Source organism: Pelodiscus sinensis, chromosome 1 (assembly GCF_049634645.1).
Source record: "Pelodiscus sinensis isolate JC-2024 chromosome 1, ASM4963464v1, whole genome shotgun sequence".
NCBI lineage: Eukaryota > Metazoa > Chordata > Testudines > Trionychidae > Pelodiscus > Pelodiscus sinensis.
In genome coordinates, this window is record NC_134711.1 from 232,874 (window position 1) to 259,101 (window position 26,228).

Consider the following 26,228-nt stretch of genomic DNA (forward strand, 5'->3'; position numbering starts at 1 on the left):
CCACCCAACAGGAATTCAATCACAGAGCGCGCCGAAGCCTCAGCAGCCCCGCTAATTGCCTCATTAAGGGCAGAGACGCGGGGAAGGCAATCACACCAGCCAGCTGAATCACTCCTGCCCCTGCGGCAGCCCAGCCGGGGGCGTCTCTCTGCCCCAAGCTGGGGGGGGGGGAGGGGGAAGGGGCCGGCGGCCAAGCGCATCCCCACACCCTTCCTCTGGGCGCCGCGCCTGCCGGGGGCTCGTGAGCGGCTGCCGCCCAGGGGCAGGAACAGCCTCCAGGCCAGGCCAGCGGGAGGCCGGGTGCAGGGAGGGCTGGCGCAGCCCCCAGCGAATAGGGACCCTATCCGCACAGTGCCACGCGGGAAAGGGGGTCTCCGAGCAAGCTGGGAGAACCCCGGGGGCCAGCGGGTCCCAAAGCTGCAGCCGCAGGTGGCTCCCTGGCGGGGGGAGCGTGTGCCGCTCCTGCGGGCGGGGACCCTGCCTGGTGCAGCCACTTCACGGCTAGTTATTGCCACACACGACGCTGCGGCGACGGTGGCGCGCACGGAGGAGCTGCCTTGGCCCCCCCGCCCCGGCACGGCTCTAGCCTTGCGAGGAACGGCCCTGAGCCGGCCCCAAAGACCCTGCGCCCACACCCAGCGCCTGCTTTCAGGGGCTCGGCGCCCACCGTGCCTGGGACTGCCTGCGGAAAGCTCGCCTGACCCCCCCGCAGACACAAACCGCGCGTGTGCGTGTGCGCGTGTGCATGTGTGTGTGCGTGTGTGTGTGCGTGCATGTGCGTGTGTCGGGGCGCTTCCTGCCTTCCCCGGCACCGCAAGGCGCAGCCGGGGCCAGGGCTATCCTTTGTGTGCGGCTATCTCCATGGCAACAGGAGCAAACGCCATCCACACAGCCCCCATTGTCTCCCATGGACGGAGCCAGGCGGGGAGCTCTGCGCGCCGCAGTGTGCGCACTGAGCCGGGGGGGGGCTCCGCCGCCTCGGGAAGGGCGAGCCGCCGGCGAGGGGGCACTTCGGAAACTGACCGGCAACAGAAGTTCTTAAAAAAACCCATTCACTGTTTTTGTAGGCCCTACAGGAACAAACCAACCCTCCTTCCCTTGCCGATCCTGCCACGGTAGCCATGTGGGTGCAGGGCTCAGAAATGAACCGGTTTTGTCGGGGGCAGGAGGATGCAGGCACCCCTGGACAGCGTGTCCCCGGGTCGCTTGCACCCCCCTGCCCCCCGCGGGCGATCAGAGCTCAGCCTCAAGGGGCCTGCGGGGTCCCCCCGGCAGGGAGCAGCCCCCGCAGCAGAGAGCCGCCGCGCAGAGCCCCCGGAAGCGCGTAAGATGCGCCACTGAGCTGGACAGCCCGACTCGACGGGAGACAGCCGCAGGCTTTGCCCAGGTCCCTTTCCCGCGCCCTCGGCACCGGCTGCCCCGAGGCGCACGCAGAGGTCTCTGCACAAACCCCAGGCCTTGCGTCCTGGGGAGCAGGGGCTGGGCTGGGGGAGGGGGGTACCCGTAGCTCCCACGCCCTGGAGCGCAACACACCCACGCAGGCGGCCACACCACAGCTGCCTCAGCTCCCCACCTGGCGGGAGGGCCTGGCCGCCTCGGAGCAGGGGCCTGCCGGCCACGGGGCCCCCCAAAGGTCCAGCTACGCCCCCTGCTCCTTCCAGTGGCCCAGCGCACCTGACACGGGCACCGGCAGCGGGCGCTGTGGAGCCAGCGCACGCCCTGGACGGACCCCAAGGCTCCGTGAGCGGAGCGGCCGCTGCAGGGCACGGCTCCCGCGGGCGGTGGCAAAGGGCCGGCAGGAGGAGCCATGACAGGCAGCTCGGCGGCTCGCTGGCCCCCCGCGGCGCTGCTGGGCTGGGGAGCAGCGGGAGAGGGGGAAGGGGGAAGGGAAGGCAGGGGGAGGGGCGAGGACCGGGGACCCGAACCAAAGCCAAGCGGGTCTCAAGGGGAAGGTTCCCAGTCACCGGTGGAACCGTGGCCCCCCCCAGACAGCGTGGGGTGCGGAAATGCCTCCCCTCCACCCGCAGGTCCGGCCCCTCCCTGCCGAGTGCAGCCCAGCGTGGGCCATGGGCCAACGGCCAGCCCCCCGGCCCTGCCCCTTCCACACCCACCGCTGGCTGGCCCCATGTTCCCCCCGGAGTGCCGGGCAGCCCCCTCCCCCGCCGGTCGGCCACACTGCCCCTTCCCTGCTGTGGCGTGCCAGGAAGCACGGAGCACGCTGCCAAACCCAGCCCCGGCTGCCCCGTTCCCTCCAGCCTCAGGGAGGGCGGCCCGGCCGGGGGCAGGGCAGCCCATGGGCGATTGGGGTGGCCCTTGCCCTCACTGGCCGCGCTGGGTCGGGCGGCGGAGCAGCTAACGCATCGGCCAGCAGCCGGGCTGCAGAGGAGCCGTGCCCGTCCTTGGCCTGCCCGGCCGGCGGAGCACCCGCAGGTCCCCAAACGCCTGCCCGCCCCCTGTGGGCACCAGCAGCGCGCAGAGCCGGGGAGGGTGGGCGTCCCGCGCAGAGCAGCCTCGCGCAGGCGGCTCCCAGGCCAGGGCGCGGCAAGACGGCAGAGCTGGAACGCCACGGGGGGTTCTCCAGCCAGCCACTGCAGGCGCAGGAAGTGCCCACGTGCGCCGTGGCATCTTGCACACGCGCCCGCCCAGCCCCGCTGCCCGACCGAGGGCTTATCGGACACAAGGCCACAGCTGTGCCCCCAGCCCGGTGCCCTCGGGTAAGACGCGGCACACCCGCTCAGCTCGGATGCGGGGCCAGACTCTGGGAGGGCTGCAGCAGACGTGGCCTCCTCTCGGACTCTGCCCGGGCCATGCCACGTGGAGCCAGTGCGCGGAGGGCCAGGGCGCTGGGACACACCCCAGCCCGGCGGGACGGCTGCCTCCCCCAGGGGGGCGCCCAGGTGGGGGTGCAGGGAGAAAGGGAAGCGTAACCCCAGGCGGGGACGCGGAACCGGAGCCAGCTGTTTTGCGTTCCTGCAAGCGCGACTGGGAGCTCTCCCCGGGGAGCCGTGGCGGGAAGGAAGCCGAGAGCACTTCGTAGCCAGGACTCCGGGGCCCCGAGCTGCCTCTGCACCGGCTGGAGGATCCCCGGTGAGAGCAGGGCCGTGCAGACCCCTGGCACCGTGGCCATGGCTGCGGAGGCGCCCAGCTCACCAGGCCGCTGGGGGCGTGGGAGCGCAGCTCCAGGAGAACCGGCAGTGCGCAGCAGCCGGGCTCTCGGCCGTTTCTCTCAGCAGGACGCTGCGCAGCCTGCCACCCCCTCCACCTGCAGAGAGCAGCGGCCGGGCGGGTCCCAGCGGCCACCGGGGGCAGCACGGCGAGAGCGACGGAGGAGACCGAGCAGGCTGCCCAGGTGCGGTGCCCAGCCCCCGGGCGCGCGAGCAGGACTCCACGCACGGCGGACTCCTTGGGGAGACACGAAGCCCGTGGCTGCGGGAGCGGAGCAGTGAAAACCGGGCCAAGTGCAGGGCTCGCGGAGAGGGGAAGGAGCCAAGCTACCCGGGTACGGAGCAGATGCTGGAGCACCCCAGGAGCCAAGGGGCCTGTGCAGCCGGGGCGCAGGTCGCCAGGGCTGGGGGCGGGTGCTTGCTCCCTGCACACCGGGAGCTGAGGCTGGCAGGGCACTGACGGCAGCTCGCCCCACGCGGGGAGGGGAAGCACGCTGCCCCCGCCTTAGAGCCAGTTACAAAGGGACGGACCAAGGACCTTCCCCTGGTCCCAGCCCTTCCCCCGCTGCGGCCCAGCTGGCCGGGAGCACCCGCCCAGCGAAGGGAGACGGCCGGCCACGCCCCCAGGGCAGGCTGAGCCCCGGGCGGATCCACCCCGCGAGGGACCCACGCCGGGGGGCACCGGGCCCGCTCACCTGCTAGCAGGAAGGTGATCAGGCAGGTCTCCTTGGGCAAGTAGAGCTTGAGCCGAGAGCCGCTGAAGACGTACTCCACCACCGCCTCGGAGCGGCCGGCCCGCTGCAGGAAGGGCAGGAACTGCTTGGCCTTCTGGGTGTCCTGCGGGCAGGGAAGGAGGGGCAGTGAGTCACGGGGTGGGGTGGGACACGCTACAGCAGCCAGCCAGACGCGGGCAGGCGAGGAGCGACCTGGAGCCCCCGCTCCTGCCAACGCCGGGGACCGAGCCCGCCACGGGGCCGCCAACGCTGGGGCGGGACCCCCAGCCAGAGGGGGTAGCGGGTCCCACCACCATTGGCAGCTCTCGGGGCTGGGTGGCTTTTCGGCCTGCGGCCGCACGGCACCCAGTGCGATAGCCCGAGTCCCGGCCGGCCCCCGGAGCAGGGGTAACAACCCGCACAGGGCTCGCCTCTCCCCCGCCCCGCGGCCTTCGTTCCCGGGACCCGGCCCCGAGCCTGGCCTCCCTCGGGGGGGGAGCGCGTCTCAGGAGGGCCTCTGCTGCGAGCGCACACCCTGCCCTCCGGCCCCGAGCCTGGCCTCCCTCGGGGGGGGAGCGCGTCTCAGGAGGGCTTCTGCTGCGAGCGCACACCCTGCCCTCCGGCCCCGAGCCTGGCCTCCCTCGGGGGGGGAGCGCGTCTCAGGAGGGCCTCTGCTGCGAGCGCACACCCTGCCCTCCGGCCCCGATCCTGGCCTCCCTCGGGGGGGAGCGCGTCTCAGGAGGGCTTCTGCTGCGAGCGCACACCCTGCCCTCCGGCCCCGAGCCTGGCCTCCCTCGGGGGGGGAGCGCGTCTCAGGAGGGCCTCTGCTGCGAGCGCACACCCTGCCCTCCGGCCCCGAGCCTGGCCTCCCTCGGGGGGGGAGCGCGTCTCAGGAGGGCCTCTGCTGCGAGCGCACACCCTGCCCTCCGGCCCCGAGCCTGGCCTCCCTCGGGGGGGGAGCGCGTCTCAGGAGGGCCTCTGCTGCGAGCGCACACCCTGCCCTCCGGCCCCGAGCCTGGCCTCCCTCGGGGGGGAGCGCGTCTCAGGAGGGCCTCTGCTGCGAGCGCACACCCTGCCCTCCGGCCCCGAGCCTGGCCTCCCTCGGGGGGGGGAGCGCGTCTCAGGAGGGCTTCTGCTGCGAGCGCACACCCTGCCCTCCGGCCCCGAGCCTGGCCTCCCTCGGGGGGGAGCGCGTCTCAGGAGGGCCTCTGCTGCGAGCGCACACCCTGCCCTCCGGCCCAGAGCCTGGCCTCCCTCGGGGGGGGAGCGCGTCTCAGGAGGGCCTCTGCTGCGAGCGCACACCCTGCCCTCCGGCCCCGAGCCTGGCCTCCCTCGGGGGGGAGCGCGTCTCAGGAGGGCTTCTGCTGCGAGCGCACACCCTGCCCTCCGGCCCCGAGCCTGGCCTCCCTCGGGGGGGAGCGCGTCTCAGGAGGGCCTCTGCTGCGAGCGCACACCCTGCCCTCCGGCCCCGAGCCTGGCCTCCCTCGGGGGGGGAGCGCGTCTCAGGAGGGCTTCTGCTGCGAGCGCACACCCTGCCCTCCGGCCCCGAGCCTGGCCTCCCTCGGGGGGGAGCGCGTCTCAGGAGGGCCTCTGCTGCGAGCGCACACCCTGCCCTCCGGCCCCGAGCCCCCAGCACACGAGACACCCCCCTCCAGACCCTGCAGCAGCCCCACACCTCTGAGGGCTGTCCCTACCTCATTGGCTAGCGGCCACCAGGTCTTACGTGAGTCTCCCCCCAGGCCTGGGCACATGCGGCCCGGCCCACCCACTGGGGGCACCAACCAGCAGGAACCTCTCACCCCCCCCACGCGGTACGTAGCTGGGAGCGGGCGTGGCCCCGAGAGGGCGGGTCTGTCCCCGAGGAGCCAGCAGGCCGAGAGGCGGAGGGACGCGGCTTTCACACCCGGCCCGCACGGGACAGGCCCAGGCGCCGAGCGAGGGCCCGGCCCAATGTTTACAGCGAGGGCGTCGGTCTTTGCAGGCCGGGCCCGGCGTGGCCGAAGTCAGGTCACCTCCCCCGCTCACGGCCGCTTTCCTCCTGGGGAGCCATGGAAAGCCCCACCCGGCCCACGGCAGAGCCGAGGCAGGACAGCAGACACCGCGGCCGCACGCCGCTAGCGCCTCTCGGCCCAGCGCTCACAGGCGGGGCCCGGGACTGCACAGCCTCCTCGACCCGCTAGGTCAGGGACTTATTCCGAACCGGAGGCCTTTGCCGAAAACGGAGCTCTCTGCATTTCAGACAAGCCACTGAACGTCACAGGCTCTGATCTATTGCCGCGGGGAAAGAGCTCCCAAAATAAAACGCAGCCAGGTGGCTTCTCATTGCGCTGGGCCTTAATTTAGAAAAGGAACGGCAAAGGAAGGAAAGGGAGAGACGAGCGGCCGCCAACACCCCGCTTCCCTTCAGTCGGTTGGCGCTGGCTCGCCGGGGACTGCCTGACCGGACTGCCACGGCAGAGCCGGGCACGCGCTCCCCAGCAGCCGACTGCCCCCGAGACCCAGCCTCACCGGCAGCTCGCCCGGAAGACGGGCCTTCCGGGGACGAGCAGGGCAAACCCAACGGCACAGCGCGTGGCCGAGGCCGGCGCAGAGAACTCGCGTGCCAACGGGAAGCAGCGCTCCGGCTCAGGGACTCTGGGCTGCGGGCGAGGGAGAGGAGGTGGCGTTCCCGAGGCGCAGCGCCAGCCGGCAGCGCTGGCACGCCTGTGGGTCCCCCGGGGAGTGGGTCCACCAGCCATCCGCACCCATTAACGCAACACGACCTGCAGCGGCTCAGAGGGGAGCAGGAAGGAGGCTAAGGCGGGGCCGGGAGAGAGGGGGCAGCCAGAGATCTTGGGGGCAGACTCCGTGCCAGGGCAGCGAGAGGGGCCGTGGCTGTGGCAGGGCGGAGGAGGCAGGAGACCAGCCGGGCCCAGCGGGAGCAGCCGATCCCGGGGGCACAAGAGAAGCCACGACAGCTTCCTGGCACCAGAAGCTAATGTGGCAACAACGCTGTGTGCTCCAACTGCACAGCAGCTCAGAGAGGACGGATGGCTCAGTGGTTAGAGCGCTAGCCTGGGATCAGAGCGACCTGGCTGCGCCACTGACTCCCTGGGAGGCCCTGGGCGAGTCACTTCACCCCCTGGTGGGTAGCACGGAGGGTAAAAGCTTGGGACACTCGGCTGAAGGGGACCCGAGGGCCTGGCAGCCCCACGCAGACGCTGAAGCCCAGGCAGCACACAGCTCCTCCACACCCTGGGCCAGAGAGCACGCAGGGAGCCAGGCACCGACCCCCCCAGCGCTTGCAGGCACTAGCATGCGCAGCCGAGACACCGCCTCGCTCGAGCGCCGCAGGAGAAGTTATTTTGGGCTCCCTGCCCTGGGGCGGGAGGAGCAGCGCAAGGAGCTGCCTCGGGGCGGTGCCCATCGCAGCCCTGGGCGAAGACCACGGGCCAACGGCCCCGCACGGGCAGACGCAGAGGGGAACAGCACACGGGGAGAGTCGTGGGCTGAGATGCGAGGGCGCGGGGCACAGGAACGGCTGCTGGAAGCTCAGCGCTCACTAGAGGAGGCCCGGCCGGGCGCGTGGTTCCGTGGCCCAGGGCACTGAGCAGCCAACGGGACAGGAGGGACGTGGGAACACCCCCGGCCACCAGGCAAGCAGGCCGGGGATGGCAGGCTGGGCTGGGCTGGGCTGCCTGGGAGAGCGCGGCTCGCTCGGCCTCACACGGGGCAGGCTGAGGGGTCTGACTGCTCGGCACAGGCCTCGGGTAGCCGCCCGTGCTGCAGGGCCACGCTGGCACCAGAGCCAAAGGGGCAGAGTGGCCTGGAAACGGACAGTGGGTTCCTAACTGCTGGGAGGGGCTGGGGGTGCTCTCGAAAGAGCCTCGCACTAGGCCTGGCGTGGCCGGGGGGGAGGGGAGACTCTGGAACAGCCTTGCACTAGGGCTGACGTGGCCGGGGGGAGGGGAGACTCTGGACCAGCCTTGCACTAAGGCTGACGTGGCCGGGGGGAAGGGGAGACTCTGGACCAGCCTTGCACTAAGGCTGACGTGGCCGGGGGGAAGGGAGACTCTGGACCAGCCTTGCACTAAGGCTGACGTGGCCGGGGGGAAGGGGAGACTCTGGACCAGCCTTGCACTAAGGCTGACGTGGCCGGGGGGAGGGGAGACTCTGGACCAGCCTTGCACTAAGGCTGACGTGGCCGGGGGGAAGGGGAGACTCTGGACCAGCCTTGCACTAAGGCTGACGTGGCCGGGGGGAAGGGGAGACTCTGGACCAGCCTTGCACTAAGGCTGACGTGGCCGGGGAGGGAGGGGAGACTCTGGACCAGCCTCGCACTAGGCCTGGCGTGGCCGGGGGGGAGGGGAGACTCTGGACCAGCCTCGCACTAAGGCTGACGTGGCCGGGGGGAAGGGGAGACTCTGGACCAGCCTCGCACTAGGCCTGGCGTGGCCGGGGGGGAGGGGAGACTCTGGAACAGCCTCGCACTAGGGCTGACGTGGCCGGGGGGAGGGGAGACTCTGGACCAGCCTCGCACTAAGGCTGACGTGGCCGGGGGGAAGGGGAGACTCTGGACCAGCCTCGCACTAGGCCTGGCGTGGCCGGGGGGGAGGGGAGACTCTGGAACAGCCTCGCACTAGGGCTGACGTGGCCGGGGGGAGGGGAGACTCTGGACCAGCCTTGCACTAAGGCTGACGTGGCCGGGGGGAAGGGGAGACTCTGGACCAGCCTTGCACTAAGGCTGACGTGGCCGGGGGGAAGGGGAGACTCTGGACCAGCCTTGCACTAAGGCTGACGTGGCCGGGGGGAAGGGGAGACTCTGGACCAGCCTTGCACTAAGGCTGACGTGGCCGGGGGGAAGGGGAGACTCTGGACCAGCCTTGCACTAAGGCTGACGTGACCGGGGGGAAGGGGAGACTCTGGACCAGCCTTGCACTAGGGCTGACGTGGCCGGGGGGAAGGGGAGACTCTGGACCAGCCTCGCACTAGGGCTGACGTGGCCGGGGGGAAGGGGAGACTCTGGACCAGCCTCGCACTAAGGCTGACGTGGCCGGGGGGAAGGGGAGACTCTGGACCAGCCTTGCACTAGGGCTGACGTGGCCGGGGGGAAGGGGAGACTCTGGACCAGCCTTGCACTAGGGCTGACGTGGCCGGGGGGAAGGGGAGACTCTGGACCAGCCTCGCACTAGGGCTGACGTGGCCGGGGGGAGGGGAGACTCTGGACCAGCCTCGCACTAAGGCTGACGTGGCCGGGGGAGGGGAGACTCTGGACCAGCCTTGCACTAAGGCTGACGTGGCCGGGGGGAGGGGAGACTCTGGACCAGCCTTGCACTAAGGCTGACGTGGCCGGGGGGAAGGGGAGACTCTGGACCAGCCTCGCACTAAGGCTGACGTGGCCGGGGGGAAGGGGAGACTCTGGACCAGCCTCGCACTAAGGCTGACGTGGCCGGGGGGAAGGGGAGACTCTGGAACAGCCTCGCACTAGGCCTGACGTGGCCGGGGGGAAGGGGAGACTCTGGAACAGCCTCGCACTAGGCCTGACGTGGCCGGGGGGAAGGGGAGACTCTGGAACAGCCTCGCACTAGGCCTGGCGTGGCCGGGGGGGGAGGGGAGACTCTGGAACAGCCTCGCACTAGGGCTGACGTGGCCGGGGGGAGGGGAGACTCTGGAACAGCCTCGCACTAGGGCTGACGTGGCCGGGGGGGGAGGGGAGACTCTGGAACAGCCTCGCACTAGGGCTGACGTGGCCGGGGGGAGGGGAGACTCTGGAACAGCCTCGCACTAGGGCTGACGTGGCCGGGGGGAGGGGAGACTCTGGAACAGGCTCGCACTAGGGCTGACGTGGCCGGGGGGGGAGGGGAGACTCTGGAACAGCCTCGCACTAGGCCTGACGTGGCCGGGGGGGGAGGGGAGACTCTGGAACAGCCTCGCACTAGGCCTGACGTGGCCGGGGGGGGAGGGGAGACTCTGGAACAGGCTCGCACTAGGCGTGGTGCCCCCACGTGGGCCATCTGAAGGGAACACCACGCTGGGCAGCCTGCAATAGCACAGGCTGGACTCAGTCCCTCCCAGCCCCACGTCCAACTCCCCCCTTTACCCTCCCTGTATCGGCCCCCCAGGGACCAAGCTCACCCCCAGCTGCGGGCTGATGGAGACCGTACACTGGTGTCCAGGACTGGAACTCTCCCCCCACCCCGCCCACTGCACCTGGGGAAACGCCTCCCAGGATACCCCCGGAGCCGCCTGCCGGGCCCTGAGCCGGGCGCGACAGAGGACGGGAGAGTCCAGAAGATGCTAGCGCCTCGCTAGACCAAGGGAACAGAGACCCCCCCGGAATTACAGACCAGGCAGCTCGCCCCCGCGCCCGGCCGGCCCCCTGCAGAGAGAGCCAGGCGAGGGGTGGCCGCCCGCACGGGTTCCCGTCAGACCAGCCCAGCTCTCTCCGACAGGACAAGCCTGGTGGCGGGGTGGCTCCGAGGCCCGGTGCGGCCTGAGGCGTTGGGGAGGCTTCCAATACCGCCGCCCACGAGGAGTCTCAGCCGGCGAGAGGAACCCAACCCAGGCAGAGCGACTCGGACGGGGGTGCAGAACTGGTGGGAAACCGGCTCTCAGGGGAGGTCTCCACGGTTCCCAGTCAAGCCCGATGGGACCACTGGGTGGGGCTCAGCATCTCCCGAGCCACGGACGGCGCCACAGAGGACACGCAGGTCTGCGGACACCCAGCGCTTGGGAGGGTGGGTCAGAATTCAGGCTGAGCTGGGCGCCCTGGAGAACTGGTCCCAGGTGAACAGGGTGAGGTTCCATGAGGACAAATGCAAAGTGCTCCGCCTAGGCAGGAGCAACCCGTGTCACACAGACCGGGCGGGGAGGAGTCCTGCAGAGAGGGACCCGGGCTCAGAGCGGACACACGCTGAAGAGGAGTCGGGGCGTGACCCTGTGGCGAGACCACGCAAACGTGGAGCGGCAGGAGGGCTGGGAGGCGGGACGGACACTTTGCTGTGTGCGGACTAGGCCCCGGCTGGAGAGCTGGGTCCAGCTCCGGGTGCCACGTTTCAGGACACAGGCGGACAAACGGGCACACCGGGCCCAGAGGACGACTGAACCAACCCGACGTGTCCAGCCTCAAGAAGGGGAGGCCGAGGGGCATGGCAGGTTCCCAGGCACCTCCGAGGGCGCTCCCCGGGGAAGAAGAACACTGTTCTCCTGGATCCCTGAGGAGGGCCGAGCACGGGGGACTCACACGCAGCGAGGGGGTGTAGGTGGCGATCGGGCGGCGCAGCGCTGGACACATCCCCGGGGAGGCGGCGGCCCTGGAGGTGTTCCGGAGCAGCTCAGACACCAGTGTGGCCTGGCCCAGCCCTTGTGCAGTCCTGCCCGTCTACGGTCACCAGCCAAGGGACGCCTGCGCCCCGGAGCCCAAGCCAGGCTGCAGCCGCTCTCAGAAGAGAAGAGCCGGGGATGGGGCATTCATCTCCGCCCTGTGCCAAGCGCACACACGCCAGATGGAGCCGCCCGCTCAGGGGGCCCCAGTGTTGCCTTTCCCAACCACGGTTCCCCCGGTGTCGTACCAGGCCGGCTGTGGAAGGGACCTGCGCCACGTCCGCATCTCGCACAGAGATCAGAGGCGCCAGACTCCGACTCCCGGGGCTGGCAGAGCCCCCCGCCCAAAGCAGGACCAACCCCACCTCAATCAGCCCAGCCAGGGCATCCCGGCTGTGTCCTTCCCATGCCCTCGCGGAAGGCGCTGGCCATCTGGGTTCAGAAATAAACCCCCAGGGATGGAGAATCCACCCCCACCCCAGGGAACCCAGCCCAGTGCTTCCCACCCATTCGTCCTGATATCCAAGGGTCTGTCTACACTACACAGTTAATCTGAAAGAGCAGCCGTTATTTCGAATGAACTTTACTAGCGTCTCCACAGCCAAACCGTTATTTCAAAATACATTTGAAACAGTGGAGCCCTGATTTCGAATTTGGTAACGCTCATTCCACGAGGAGTAACGCCACAGTCCAAAGAGCTATTCCGAATGAAGCGCTGTGTAGACACTGAATTCGAAACGGGGCCTCCGGCCCTTCCCAGGGAGCCCTGGTGGCCACTCTGGGCACAACCAGGAAAGCTTCCTCTCCTCTCCCCCAGCCCCGGAGCCATTAAAGGGGTAGACCCTGGCCACCGGGGCCAGCAACATGAGGCAGCGAGCCACTGGCAGCCAGCCCTCCACCGCTCCCCAGGAGCAGTCTGCCAGCTCCCCGGAGCCTGATGGGGGCTGGAGAAGGCGGGCGCCTTCCTGGTCCAGGGCGGAGATCATGGACCTTAGTCAGGTTTGGGGGGATTGCCCCCAACGTCCATGATCTCAGCCCTAGACGGAGGAATGCAGCCGTCTAGGGCAGTATAGCTGCCAGCCTGGCACCAAAGGCCACATGCGAACCCAGGAGCAGGTTGGCACGAAAATCAAGTAGGTCCAGCAAGACCCCCAACCCTGGGCCCTGAGCTTCCCCTCCCCCTTCTTCCCCTGGCTTCCCCCTTCCAGCTCCCTCCTCCCAGGTTTCCCCCTCCCCTCTCCCACCCTCTCTCTTCCCCCTCCCACCTCCTTTTCCCAGTCTCCCCAGATGTTCATCCCCCCTCCCCCTCCAGTTTTGTTCAATAAACCCAGTGTGACGTAGTGGGGGTACTTGCTGGGCTGTGGTGACCCCTGCTGTCTGGAGCAAGACCCAGCAGGGAAAACCCCACTAGGCCAAGGTAATGCCAAACTTGTTGAACCAGTGGCCAGACACCCCCCATGGAGAGGAACAAAGGAAGGTGGATGCTGCCCTGACTGGGGGGGCAGGGCTGCAAGGGAATTTAGTTAGTTACTGTGGGAGAGCATGGAGGAGAGCCTAGGAGAAGGGGCTGGAGTTTAGGGGCCCAGTCTCCCCCATCTCAAGGGGGCCTGAGGCATCCTAGCCCAGCTCTGTGACCAGACTACATCTGTGCTGTGCTGTATCCTGGAGAGGCAATAAACTTCCTCTATTCCACCGGCTGGTGCAGTCTGTTTGTGCCATTTCGGGGTGCAGGAGACGGGGAACCCCCAACGCGCCGTCACACCCAGTTTCTATTTTTGAACTTACGTGTCTTTTATTTGATATCAGGAAGGGGGCTAGGGAGAGGAAGTGGAAGGACGTGAGGGAGGAATGGGGCACGAGCCCCCAGTGGGGGGGACCGGGGAGGCTCTGAGGGCTTTTTGGGGTGGATACTCTCCCTCAGGGCCTCCTGGATCCTGACAGCCCCCGATGGACCCCATGGATGGCAGCCTGCAGGAAGTGCAGCCGGGCTGATGGCAACGACCCCACGAGACGCACTGGCGTGCCCAGGGGCAGCTCTGGCTCCATGTGGCCGAGTGCTGTGGTGTGCCGCGTGTGGGCACTCAGGGCACTCCAAGCCAGGACTGCTTTGCTGTTCCTCATCGAGGCAGACAAGCAAGCGGGGAACCCTGAGAACTGTCTGTCCGGGGTGGGGGTCAGGTTCCTTTTAGCACGGAGCTCAGTTAGCCCCACACGCTAAGTCCTAGCCTGATGCCCTGCCAGCACTGGTTCCGGCCAGCCTGAACTTCGGTTCAGGGTCCACTCAGTGTGGACGTGCTATTTCAAAATAGTTTTTGTGTCTAGATGCGTTATTTCAAATTAAGTTAATTCGAAATAGCGCTGTCGTGTAGACATACCCCAACCTAGACCCCCCCCCCCACTGCAACTTGAGCCCATTGCTCCTCGCTCTGCCCCCACTGAGACCAGCCTCTCGCCAGCCTCTTTGGATCCCCCTTCAGGGAGTTGCCGGCTGCTCTCAACCCCCCTCGCTCTGCTCTTCTGCAGACTGAACAAGCCCAAATCCCTCAGCCCCTCCCCATAGGCCATGTGCTCCAGTCTCCTATTATTTTGGTTGCCCCCTGTGGCGGTGCGTCGGGGTCCCCCGACTCCTGCACCCCGTAATGGCACGGACAGACTCCCCAGCCAGTAGAACAGAGGGAGTTTATTGCTTCTCCAGGATACAGCACAGCACAGATGGAATCTGGTCACAGAGCTGGGCTAGGATGCCTCAGCCCCCCTTGAGATGGGGGAGCCTGGGCCCCTAAATCCCAGCCCGTTGCCTAGGCTGCTTCCTCCATGATTCCTGACAAACTAAAACTCTCTTCCAGCCCTGCCCCCAGCCAGGCGCCCCCCTCCCTTTGTCTCTCCCTGGGAGCTGAGCCGGGGTGTCTGGGTTAATCCACATTTGGGAGAGTCGGTGAGAATCTCCCATCCCAGCGCAGGGGGCCCGGGTCACAGAGCAGACAAGCCCCCACTATACCCCCCCACCTTCTCCAATGCGTCCACATCCTTTCTGTAGCGGGGGGCCCAGAACTGGAGGCAACAGTGGCGGCGTGGCAGTGTCTGAGCTCCCGGACCCGGCAAGAACCAGGACTGAGCCAGGCTGCCTGCCCGCCCGGCTCCTACTGCACTTGAAATGCAGCGCCGCAGCGGGGGCAGGGTGCGTGCAGTCTGTAGCCTTGTGCTTCTTCGTTAATCGACTGCACTATTGCATCCCTAGCACCGACGCCGAGCTCCCTGGGAAATCAACCACGCCACAGACCAGACACAAGCTGACTCTGCCTCTCCGAGTTTCACGTGCAGCCCCTAGCGCTGGGCACAAGCCTGTCAGCTGACCAGCCGTTCGTCCAAACACGCACGGCGGGGGCACCGCAGCGAGTCCCAACTGCGGGTCACGCTTAGCAAACCGCTGGGATCGAAGCCCACGGCCAGAGATCCAGACGGGTCCCTTCCAATCGGCATTTTCATTTCGAAAGGGCTTTGCCGACCGCCGCGCCGGCCGCTCGGCTCCACCCCCACCACGTGTCTCCCGGTTTTGGTTTGAGGAGGAGGAAAAGGTGAAGGAATTCCGGTGGGGTGAACACAACTGGCATTTTATTCTGCCAGCCAGACACTGGCTCCTCAGACTCAGACTGCCTGCGCCCGCCCCACAGAACAAGGCATCCCCAGGAAATCTGCTTTGGAGACCACGACCCTACGCCACGGGGCCTCCGCATGGCCCTTGGCCAGGAGGCGCCTTTGCTGTCACCGGTGCCAGCCCCAACACACGTGACCGAAAACTTATTTAACAGCTGGGCAGTCATGAAGTTAATACAACACATGTAACCACAATCTGCAAGCAAAGGGAAAAAATTCATTACCCACCTATTAACCACTTAGGTTTAACATATGCAATTCTAACAGAGAAGCTGCTAATGAAGGCTACTAATTAGAGGTAATCACTACGCAGCCACGATTGGATTCGCTTGCAGACAAAGGGAGCTCGCTGCCAGGGAGGGAAGAGTCCCGCAGTGAGCTCAACTTGCCAACTACCCCCCCAGCCGAGGGGGGGCTTAGGGGCACCCCGCCATTCCCCGCTTCGCCCAGGAGCGTGGCTGCAGCAGCTCAGGCAAGCAGATGTAGGGGCACAAGCCTGCAACCGGCGAGCGCGGGCCAGCTGCCACCAACAGCTACAATAAGCAGCAGTGTTCAAACACGCTCAGGAAGGCCCGTAAATCCGCGCGGCGCCGCGAGCACAAAGCAGGCTCCCGCCCCGCCCGCGGGGGAGAGACAGGCCCGCTGAGCCCGAGTGCGGAATGACAAGTGGAGAGTGGCAGGGCGCCAGCGGGGCAGCAGGCGGACACCCAAGTGACAGATTACGACTCCCGCCCCAAAGCTTCCGGTCGCACGGCTCCCAAAGTCCCGTTCCTTCTCCGCTGGGCGCTGCAGGCGCTAACGGACAGGGGGCAGCACGTTCGGAAATGGCGCCGGGACCCGCGAGGGCACCTAGAAACTGACGCAGCACGGAGGAGCCGGAGCCCCTGACCGGCACCCGCCCAGGAGGCATCCTGACGACCCAGGGGGGAGGTGAGCCTCAAGGCCCCGGGCCAGAGAGGCGTGGAGGAGGGGGGGGCGCGACGAAGAGGGCTCCCGAAGTCCCTGCCCCAGAGGGCAGACCTGCAGAGGCAGAAGAGGGAGAGGAAGCAGCCCAGGGCGCAACCAGGAGGGGTTGGCGGGCTGGCGCGTTTCGGCTTTACGCCCCCGTCAGCCGGACCGGATCGCAGAGGATCCGTGTCCTTACGGCCCTGGGCTGGGGCCCGTGAGTGAGGGCGGGCCCGGGCCCCCCTCGCCCTCTCTGAGCCAGAGAGCATGGGACGCCTGCTGTCTGCCCGTAGAACGCGTCCAACGCAGTGCTCACAACACGACTCGCACTTGGGTGAGGTGTGGGAACTGCTAGTGCCAGAAGAGGGACCGCCTCCAGGGGTCGGGCGTCCGGGGCCGTTGGGTGCTGCCCCAGACGGGGGGCTGGACAAGGCGACCTCGCCAGGTCCAGTGCGGCCACTGCGCACTGCCGGGACCCGGACCTGCTCCTGGGTTCTGCCTTGCTCACCGCCCACCAGCAGGCCGGCCACTGGAGCATGGCTCCCAGAGCCACGTGGAACACGCAGAGCCACGTGGAACACGCAGAGCCACCAAGAGCCCGGGCATGGGCATGGGCTGGGGCCACAGGGCTGGAGGAACAGTGGCTCGCTGCAGGCTCCATGGCGCGTGGCCGCGCAGGGGCTGGGACCAGCTTTCCCACCTGTCCAGCGGGCCCAGAGCCAGCCTGCACCGTAGCACAGGGGGACGCTTCCGGGCAGCGCGGGAACAAGCCCCCTCCAGTCACGGGGCAGGGAGCAGCGAGCCACGGACACAAACCGTTCCTCTAACAGGCCTCCGGGTGCACCCCCAGCCTCTCCCGGCCGGCCCGCCCACGCCAGCTCCCCGTGCCACCGTGTTCACGTGCCCACCGGCTGGGAAGGGGATCGCCGCGTAGACCCAGCGAGGAAAGAGACACGCAGCTGCCCGGCGCTCCGCGGGAGAGGCGAGCCAACACGCATTTGTCCTACAGCAGTTACATTATTTAGTAAATTGCAGGGGAGGGGAGGGACAGCACGGCCTCCCCCGAGCGCGGGGGACGGACCCGCACGCCAGCCAGCGAGACGACAAACCGCGGCCGGAGGGGGGCCGAGGGGGCCCTTGGCAGGCGGCAGCACTAAGAGGCAGCGCTGCGGGGACAGCGGCTGGGAAGTCTGTCGCATCACCTGCCTGCGCTTAACGAGCGGAAGTCTAATTTGCAGCTGCTAAGTGGAGCTGTCAAGGGGCAGTGACGAACACGGCGCCGTGCAGCCCCGGAACGTGCTCCTCCCCGCAGGGCCGAGGCGCTCGCTCTGAACTGGCTCCGGGGGCTGGCGGCTGCCCCCCGCCAGAGCCGGGGGGTCCTCTCCCGGGACCCAGCCCCACGGCGCGCGAAGGGCTGTCCTCCTGGCCCACGTTAGTCCTAGCCCATCCCGCTAACGCTTTCTTTCTTCCTCTCTGCGGGCTCCCTGCGCCCGGCAGGCTGCTCCGGGTGTGCAGGCAGGCACCGCGCGCGACTTCCCGCCCCTCTCTCAGCTGGGCTATGCTCCGACCTCCAGCCAGGTCTCCGGAAACCCGCCCCCGGAGCCAGCGGCTGGCGGGGCAGAGACGGGGCGGATCACAGGCAGTGGCGGGAGGCCGCCGGGCCGATGCAAGAGGCGTTCGTGGCCTGGCTTTCAGGAGCGAGGCTGCGCAGATTCGCACCGCGTGGGAGGGCGCCGGGAAAACAACTGGCCAGTCGCTCCCCTGCAGGGCTTAGCAGGGACAGCCCTGGGCTCTGCGAGTCCCTACGCCAGCTGCCGGAAGCTGGGGGTGGGATCGCTCCCCCTGGGGCACCTGCCCTGGCCGCTGTGGGCAGCCAGGGTGCCGGGCGAGGAGACAGGCCATCGTCTGCCCCAGCACGGCCGGCTTCGTTCCCCTGACACGCAAACAGGGAGAGCGCCAGCTTCCGTGCCCCCTCGCTGCTGAGACGCCTGATTCAGCCAAGCCGACAGCAGGGCAGGGACCTTGTCTGGGCCAGGGGCCACTGGCCCACGGAAAAATCAGTTGGGGGCCGCACACAAGTGAGAAGCCAAAAAACCCCCAAACTCTCCCTGCCGTGGCACCCGGCTGAGCAGGGGAAAGACCCTCCCCACGTTCCCCTCCCACCCCACAGCCTAGGGGCCCAGGCTCGTAGACGGTGTGGGCTCCCCAGTGCTCAGGGGCCGATCTGGCCCCGAGGTTCCCCTCCCCTGCCCTAACTGAGCCTGGAAGAGCACAGCAGGAGGGAGTGGCCTGTCTCTTCGCCCTGGCAGCAAGGGAAGGCAGCTGCCTGCTCCACGTGTGCTTGCGGCTGCTCCACAGCAGGGGCCGGGCTCGCCATGTGCGCTAGGGCCGAAGGCTTTCCCCTTGCAGTACCCGCGGGGGCGCCTCTAGCAAGCCCTTGCGTGGCACCTCCCTGGCGTGGCCTAGGGGCTCCGCGTGCCCCCCCGCCCTCAGCTCCCGGCTGCCGGAGACTCGGACCGTGGAGAAGGAGGGCGGGTGCGGAAGGGACACGAGCAACATCTGCAAGAACCCCAGGAAGGGAAGACGGCCGTTCCACGGCAGGGGGCTGCCAGCAACACCCAGGGAAGGCTGCAGGGTCGCCCTGCCCACCCAGCGTCACCCTGAGCCCGGGAGCCAGCGGCGTGAGTGGACAGAGCCATGGGCCAGGCCACCACCGCTACCTGCACCCTCTGGAGCGCACCCGGGGGGGAGGGGGGGGCAGCCAGCACAGACACACGGAGTGATCCAGGTTCGAGTTCTCCCCCCCCATTCACTCAGCCACGGAGATTAACGAGCGGGTGGATTTCTGGACTAGCCGAAGTCTCCCCCAAGTAAAAGGCCTGGGGCTGCCGCACACGAACGCACGTCCCGTCACAGGAGGGGTCTGGGGCAGAGAGCCGGCAGGAAAAGGCCCTGGCCCGAATGCAAGGCGCTCACCATTCCCGGTAGAAAGGCCGAACGTGGCCGGAGCTGCACCTGGTCCTGAGGGAAGGCCACACGCGGGGCCCCGAGATCAAGGCTCGAAATTCAGGAACCCGGCCAGCTGACTGATTCTTCGGTCAGAGAGCTCCTCTCCTGGAGTCTACTTTGGGGGTGCCACGGGGAGGCACCCTCGGTGGTTCGTGGCCTCCACCCCCCAGGTGACCTGCCAACAACTCACCAACGCTCCATTCCACAGGCTACGCCCCTCTGAGCCACGGGGGAATACCAGAAGGAACGACCCCACCCACTCAAGAAACTCCCGGCAACAGCCTGGGACCAAATCCGGACACTCCCTAGGATACACCCAGTCGGAGCATCATCTGCTCCCCACGATCTGGAGCCCCGGACGCCCCCCGGCTCAGGCACTGGCCCCCTTCCAGCAGGGTCATGCGGCCCGGCTGACTCTCCCCAGGCCGTGTGCTACCAGCACCCCGAGCTCCCCTCGAGACACCACCCGCTTGCGAGGAAACCACAGAGCGGCGGTCGTCTCCCTGAACACACCGGCCTGGCCCCAGGGACGCAGCAGCTCCTCCACCCACGCTCCCCACAGGACAGACGAGGGGCTGCCAGGAACAGTGTCCCCGAGGCTGCCCCAGCATAGCTGAGCTATGGGCAGCCACAAGCCTTTCCCATCTGGGGACAACTTATCCCTTCAAGGCAGCAGCACGGCCATGGGCACCCACAGGGCCCCCCAATGTGCCAGCGTCTGAGCTCGAACGTTTCCGCAGCTCGTGCTACATTGACAACGTCCACGTCAGCTGGGCCCGTGGGAAGGAGGCTGGCATGGTCATGGGGGATGGGCAGCCTGGGGTGCCCCTGGGGCTGGTTTCAAGAGCCCACCCCGTTTGTGGGTTCACAAGCACCCGATGGCGGCAGTGGATTATTTTATCCCCAACATCGAGGTGTTCAGGGTTTCGGGGGGAAGTTTCAGACCAAAGCCTGGAGAGATCAGGTTGGGGGTTGCTTTTGCAGACCCCCACTTCTGCAGCGGAGACTCAAGCCTGGCAGAGGCCCTGGAAGAATTCCACGGGGATTTCAACAACTGCCTCCCACCATCACCCTCAGCCTGGACCCGGCCACCCAGGAGAGCCACGTCTTAGACACGCCAGCACAAGTAAACGGTGGCCACAACCACCACCCTCTCCCAGAACCCTACCGACCGCTCTTCCTACCTGCATGCCTCTGGCTTCCGTCCAGGGCCCTCACGCGATCCCTTGTCTGCAGCCAGGCCGAGATACAGCCGGATCCGCGCCAGCCCCGCAGACAAACAGCGCCAGGGCCTCGCGCGGGCATTCGTCAAACGCCAGCGCCCCCGCAGGGAAGTGGGGAAACGACTGACAGAGCCAGACGAGTCACCTGCTTCGGGACAGGCCCCCCGGCCGTCACCCCCAGCTCCACTGACAATCCACAGCCCGCTCTGCAACACGTTCCCTCTCGCTCTCAGGAACGGGACACGGGCCGGTCCTCGTCTACAGACACCCCGCACCTAACGCAAATACTCCCCAGCAGCCACACCCCACACCTCAGACACCTTCCCCCAGACACCTGCCCCGCCACACCCCCTGCCAGCTCTGTCCACACCCCCATACAAGCGACACCACCCCAGGTCTGAGCACAGCAGCCACAGCAGCGGGGCTCATCCCCCTGCACAGCCGTTAACGTGATCTCAGCCATCATCCCTCGGCAAAGGACACACGCCAGACACCCGGAGGGGACACCTGCCTGGCCACTGAGGGATGGATTTAAAAGCAGCCAGCCTGCCAAAGAACGTCAGCCCCCGATCACAACGGGAGAGCACGGAACCAGAATTCGTTCACCAATCCAACACGGTCAGCTTAGGGCTACGGCTGGTATGTGGTTAACCTGCTCCCACCCCCCGCTCCGGATACCCGTCTCCACAGCACTGCTGGCAACGAGCCACCTGCACCCTGACCGGATTCGCCTCCCGCACACACACGCCCTGTCGCCTTTGTCGTCCTTGGACACACCTCTGCCTCTGGAACCCACCCCAACTCCTCGGAGGCCTCGGCTCCACCCACAAGAGCCCCAACACATCGGTTCGGCTCGAAGGTGCCTTTCCATGTGTCACGTTACTGGATTTTAGGGAAGCAGCCAGATCACTGCTGCACCCATGGGGGGGGGGGGAGTTTGGCCCCAAAAGTGGTACAAAGGGGGCCATGTGAGGTGTCAAATAGAAGCTCACTGTCTGCTGATTCTGCGTGCGCTATTCGTGTGACTGTGTAATGTCTGTGTGTGAAGGTATAAGCATGTATTCTGTGTGGATACTGCATGTTTCTCTGTATGTGGTTGAGCAGTGGGCAAAGCTCAGCCTATGGACATGCTAATGAGCAAGCTGCTATGGAACAACAGCCCTCTATAGGCCAAGGACACACCTAGGGACTGATACCTAGGGGCTACCAGCAGGGGACACAGGGACAGGCCGCTGGCCAGGTGACCTGCTGCAGCCAAGAAGAGACGGGAAAGGAGGTGTAAAGATGCCATGTGGCATCCTCCATTGTGTCTTCAGATCTGCTCCTGACCCCAGATGCGGCCTCGCAGGGAATCTCGAGCTGGGAAGAACTGTGACCCATCCTGGCATAGGATGTGCACCACGGACTTTTAAGCCAGCAGCTGTAACATCTCTGCTAGAGCCTGCACCGAGAACTGGGAGATTCGGTGCATGTAATGTACTATCCTTTAGCAACCTCACACTCAGGTTTTTCTTTCTTGTGATAATAAACCTTTAGATGTTCGATGCTAAAGGATTGGCCCAGCGTGATTTGTGGGTAAGGTCCAGAGGGTAAATTGACCAGGGATCTGTGGCTGGTTTCTTGGAATCAGACAGAACTTGTTGGGGGTAGGTGGGATTGGGTGCTAGGACCCCCCACCTGTGTATGAGGCCCGGGGCCATCTGGGGCACGGATATTGCTGGGGTGTCGGAGGGGTTTTGCTCGTGAGGCTTCAGGCAGGCAGCTGAAGCGCTCTGTGGGACTGGATGTGGACTGTTTGGAGAGGTCGCCAGTCTGGGGGCTGTAAGAAGCCCCGGATTCGAGCAATTCGCCCTGAGCGGCGCCCTCAGCTGTGCCCAGACACGGCCCGGTCCGTCATACCAAGCCCCTGCGATGGGAGGAAATATTTGTGTTCTGCCTGCTGAGCGCCGCTCCAGGAGGACGGGGTTGGCCACATGACGCGGGACGAAGCGCAGGCCGGACAGCGCAGCGCGTACGCCGACAGCGCCCGCTAGCGGAGAGGAGGCCGCAGAACCAGCCCGCGGGAACCAGCTGCCTCCCGCGGTACAGCCGTGCTGGCTCGCCCCATGCTAGAAGTGACAGCCACAAAGGGCGCTTCCACAGCACCATGGAAACCGGTACCAGCTCCGCAGCACTTCCACTCGGCAGCACAAGGGAGGAGCCACAGAGCAGAGACCTGAACCGCCCGGCCTGCTCCACCAGGAGACGGGCCCCTCTGGCCACCGCGAGCGTCACCACCTACCCTAACCCACCCCCAGCAGCACCGGCCCATCAGTCCCATCATCCCAGAGACTGACCCTGCGCTAGCGTCCTGCCGGCCACGGCTTCCCAGGCCTGGCCGCTCCCGGAAGGGGGGATCCAGAGAGGCTGGCGAGAGGCTGGGGGCAGAACGAGCAGCGATGGGCTCAAGTTGCCGTGGGGCAGGTCCAGGTTGGATATCAGGACAAACCATTTCCCTAGGCGGGGGGGAGGCGCTGGGCTGGGTTCCCTGGGGAGGGGGTGGAGTCTCCATCCCTAGGGGTGTTTAAGTCCCAGCGTGGCCAAGCCCTGGCCGGGAAGGCTGAGTGGGGGCTGGTCCTGCTTTGGGCAGGGGGCTGGGCTCGGTGCCTCCGGAGGGCTCTGCCGGCCCTGGCAGTCCATGATCCGCCTGGGGTAGAGCCCCCGAGTCGGACTGGCAGGCCGGCTTTGCGGCCCGTTCTGAGCCTGCTCCAACAGAGCAGCCGCTGACACTGAAGGCGGGTCCAGCAGCCGGCCCATCACCGCCAAACCTGCAGAGAACTGCTCTGCCCGTACCCCGCTCAGGCCCCCGGCGCTCAGCCCCAGGCCACTGTCCGGCTGCTTACGCGCCGTGGCCCCAAACGCCCCAGCCTGTACGAGGGCCGGCGTGCTGTGGGCCGGGCGTGCCCCGGGCGTTTGGCCAGGTTAAAGGGCAGCATCTGCACCCAGCTCTGGACCAAGAGCCTGGCCTCACCACTAGTCACCACTCCCCCAAGGCACGCGCCTGTTACCCAGGGTAACTGGGAAGAGGCGGGGGTTGTCCCCCCCCCGGCCGCAGGGCTCCCAGGACAGCGCTCGCAGGGGCAGGCTGCAGGCCCGAGTGCAAAACTAAAAAGGCTGGCAATGGAGGGGGGGGGGGGGGGGGCGCTACGACAGGGCGCCAGGGGACACGGGCCCCGCAGCAGGGCTCTCTGGAGACAGCACGTGCCCAGCGAGGAGCGGTGACAGCAGGTGGCTCAGAGTGCAGCCATGGCAGGGGCCGAGGAGAACTCAAGGGTGGCAGGAGACAGCAAGGTGAGGGACCCTGTGCCGGCCTCTCGCCCCCAGCCTCCCGGGCTGGGCAGGAACCGGAGCCGCTCTGGGCCGGGACCCCTGGGGCCATGGCGCTGCTCCAGCAGGACGGAGCGGGAGGGGCTGTCCCCCCCGTGCTAACGAGCAGGGCTCCCCTCCCCCCACGGCCTCCCCGCTCGCAGCAAGGGCCCCGCGCCACCCGGATCTGCAGGCCACAGCCCGGCCAGACACAGCACCATCGCTCCCACCTCTGCCCCGCCCCGCCCTGCCCTGGGAAAGGACGTACTGCGGTGGCAGGGGGGAGCCCCGACCCAGCAACACCCGCAGACCCACCCCAACCACGCCACCAGCCCCCCTTGAAACGACCCCACTCACAGGCAGCACTGGGGGCAAACGGGCTAGTTCCTCCCCTGTGCCATCTTCAGCCGCCGCCCCTGCCAGGCTGCGGGGAGGCGAGGGGGCTGCCTGGGCTTTGCTGGGAGCCAGCAGGTGCTCGGATGTGGGGGCCCCTCCAGCCACAGCCCGGGGCACGGAGACGGCTCCGGCGGCCTGTACAGCGGGGCAGCAGACACCACACACGAGGACAGCTTGACGCCCTCGCGGTGTAGCGACAGCCCGTCCCATGGTGCGTGGACAAGCGGAACAGGGAGGGTTCCCGTGCCCCCAGTTTCCTGCAGGCAAGTTAACGGGGAGGGGGGACTGGAGCGTCGCGCAGGGTGGGGGCGGCAGAGGGCGGGGGCGCTGCCCTGGCTTTGACCCACCTGCCGGTTTGCGGGCGGGCTGCAGGGAGGGGCCCGGTTACATAACGCTGCAGCTGCCTGCCACCCCGGCGCGCCGCACAGGGTCTGCCGGGGGGCCGGCCCGGGAAGGAGCCGCTTGCTCCAAGTGCCAAGTTTCATTTCTTGGCAATTCCCCCCCGGGGGGGGAGGGGAAGAGGTGAACCGAGGGAGAAGGGAAACATGCTGGTGCCCTCTCCACTACGGCAGTGAGCCAGCCCCGCCTCCCCTTGCCTCGGCCCGGGGAGAACGCTGCGCGGCAAGGGGCAGGCTCCCTGCAGCCCCCCGGCTAATGGGGACCGGTCCCCAAGGCGGGGGCCAGCCCAGGCCATGCAGCTGCACCCGGCAGAGAACGCTTCCCCGCGGGCCCAACGGGCGTCCTGGGGGGTCTCCGTGGGCCGCCCCGCTGGGCGTGGAGCCGCGCAGCCAGAGGAGCGGGCAGATGCAAAGTCACATTAAACTCGTTTGGCAGCCGTCGGGCGCCCGCTGTCAGCTCGGCCCACGCGAACATCCATCACGCCCAGCCACCGCTGCCACCCCGCTAACTAAGAGCGGATCAATTTAAGAAAAACTATTAAAGATTTAAAAAGCTGAACAAAGCGGCGCACGCGGTGATGTATGACCCTGCTTTATTTGTGGGGCCAGCTCTTCTCTGCTCCCCGCGGCTGCGTGCTTCCCCCTCCAGCGGCAGGCGCGCGGAGGATCGCGGTGATGGGCGGGAGGGGAGGGGAGGGGCCCCCCCGCTGCGCACGGACACCCGGTGATCATGCGAGCGCAGTGAGGGGTGGGAGGAGAGGGGAGGGGGCACCCGGTGATCACGCAGGGCAAGCGAGCCACTAATGCGCCCTGCTCGGGAGGGGCACACGGGAGTTCAGCAGCCGCAGCGGAGCCACAGCAAGGACAAACCCAGCCGCCCGCTGGAGCGAAACGCCGGCCTCTCCAGGCGGGTGGGGGGTTGTGACTGTCAGTGGAGGTTGCTCCCGGGCCCAAAGGAATCAATGAGCATTTGTCACAACATGAAAACGCAGCAGCCCCAAGCGCCGCGGCGGCCGTGGGACGCCTCAGTGAGCGCCGAGTCGGGGCAGGCTGCGCAGGGACACGTGGCCACGCACCCCTCGAGAGGCACCGGGCCCCTCTGCCTCAGCCAACACGACCAGCTCCACATCGGCTCCTCCCCACGCCCCCCGTGGGCAGGCTTGGGGGGCAGGGAGGGGAAGCCTTCAAGGGACCACAGGCCTGGGCAGCACCCCTGAAGGATCAGACCATGAGACGGGTGCCCCTTGTGCCCACAGCCATTGCATTCCAGGGACTCCCCTGCCGGGGACTTCAATGACACACTGGCAGGGAAGGTGGTTCCACTCCAGCATGGCAGCCCCGTGCCCGGCTGCCAGGAGCAACATGGTCGCAGCGAGGCGGAAGCGGGCTGGCCCATAAGAACGGCCGGACTGGGTCAGACCAAAGGTCCATCTAGCCCAGTAGCCTGTCTGCCGACAGTGGCCAGCACCAGGTGCCCCAGAGGGGGTGGACCGAAGACAATGATCAAGTGATTTGTCTCCTGCCATCCCTCTCCAGCGTCTGACAGACAGAGGCCAGGGACACCATTTTATCCCCTGGCTAATAGCCTTTTATGGACCTAACCTCCATGAATTTATCTAGCTTCTGTTAAACTCTATTATAGTCCTAGCCTTCACAGCCTCCTCCGGCAAGGAGTTCCACAGGTTGACTACACGCTGTGTGAAGAACTTTCTTTTATTAGTTTTAAACCTGCTACCCATTCATTTCATTTAGTGTCCTCTAGTTCTTCTATTTAGGGAACTAATACATAACTTTTCTTTATCGGCCCTCTCCACACCACTCATGATTTTATAGACCTCTATCATATCCCCCCTCAGTCGCCTCTTTTCTAAACTGAAAAGTCCCAGTCGCTTTAGCCTCTCCTCATATGGGACCCGTTCCAAACCCCTCATCATTTTAGTTGCCCTTTTCTGAACCCTTTCCAAGGCCAAAATATCTTTTTTGAGGTGAGGAGACCACACCTGTACACAGTATTCAAGATGTGGGCGTATCATAGTTTTATACAGGGGCAGTAAGATATTCCAGGTCTTATTTTCTATT

General features: G+C 66.9%; 1 protein-coding gene across 1 annotated transcript in view; it reads right to left on the bottom strand.

The window, feature by feature from the left end:
- Positions 1-26,228, bottom strand: part of SND1 (staphylococcal nuclease and tudor domain containing 1) — a 314,287-nt gene that overhangs the window by 81,114 nt on the left and 206,945 nt on the right. The window contains exon 15 of the mRNA XM_075924108.1: positions 3,860-4,001. Coding sequence (XP_075780223.1) covers positions 3,860-4,001 — 142 coding nt within the window. The remainder of the gene's footprint in view (positions 1-3,859; positions 4,002-26,228) is intronic.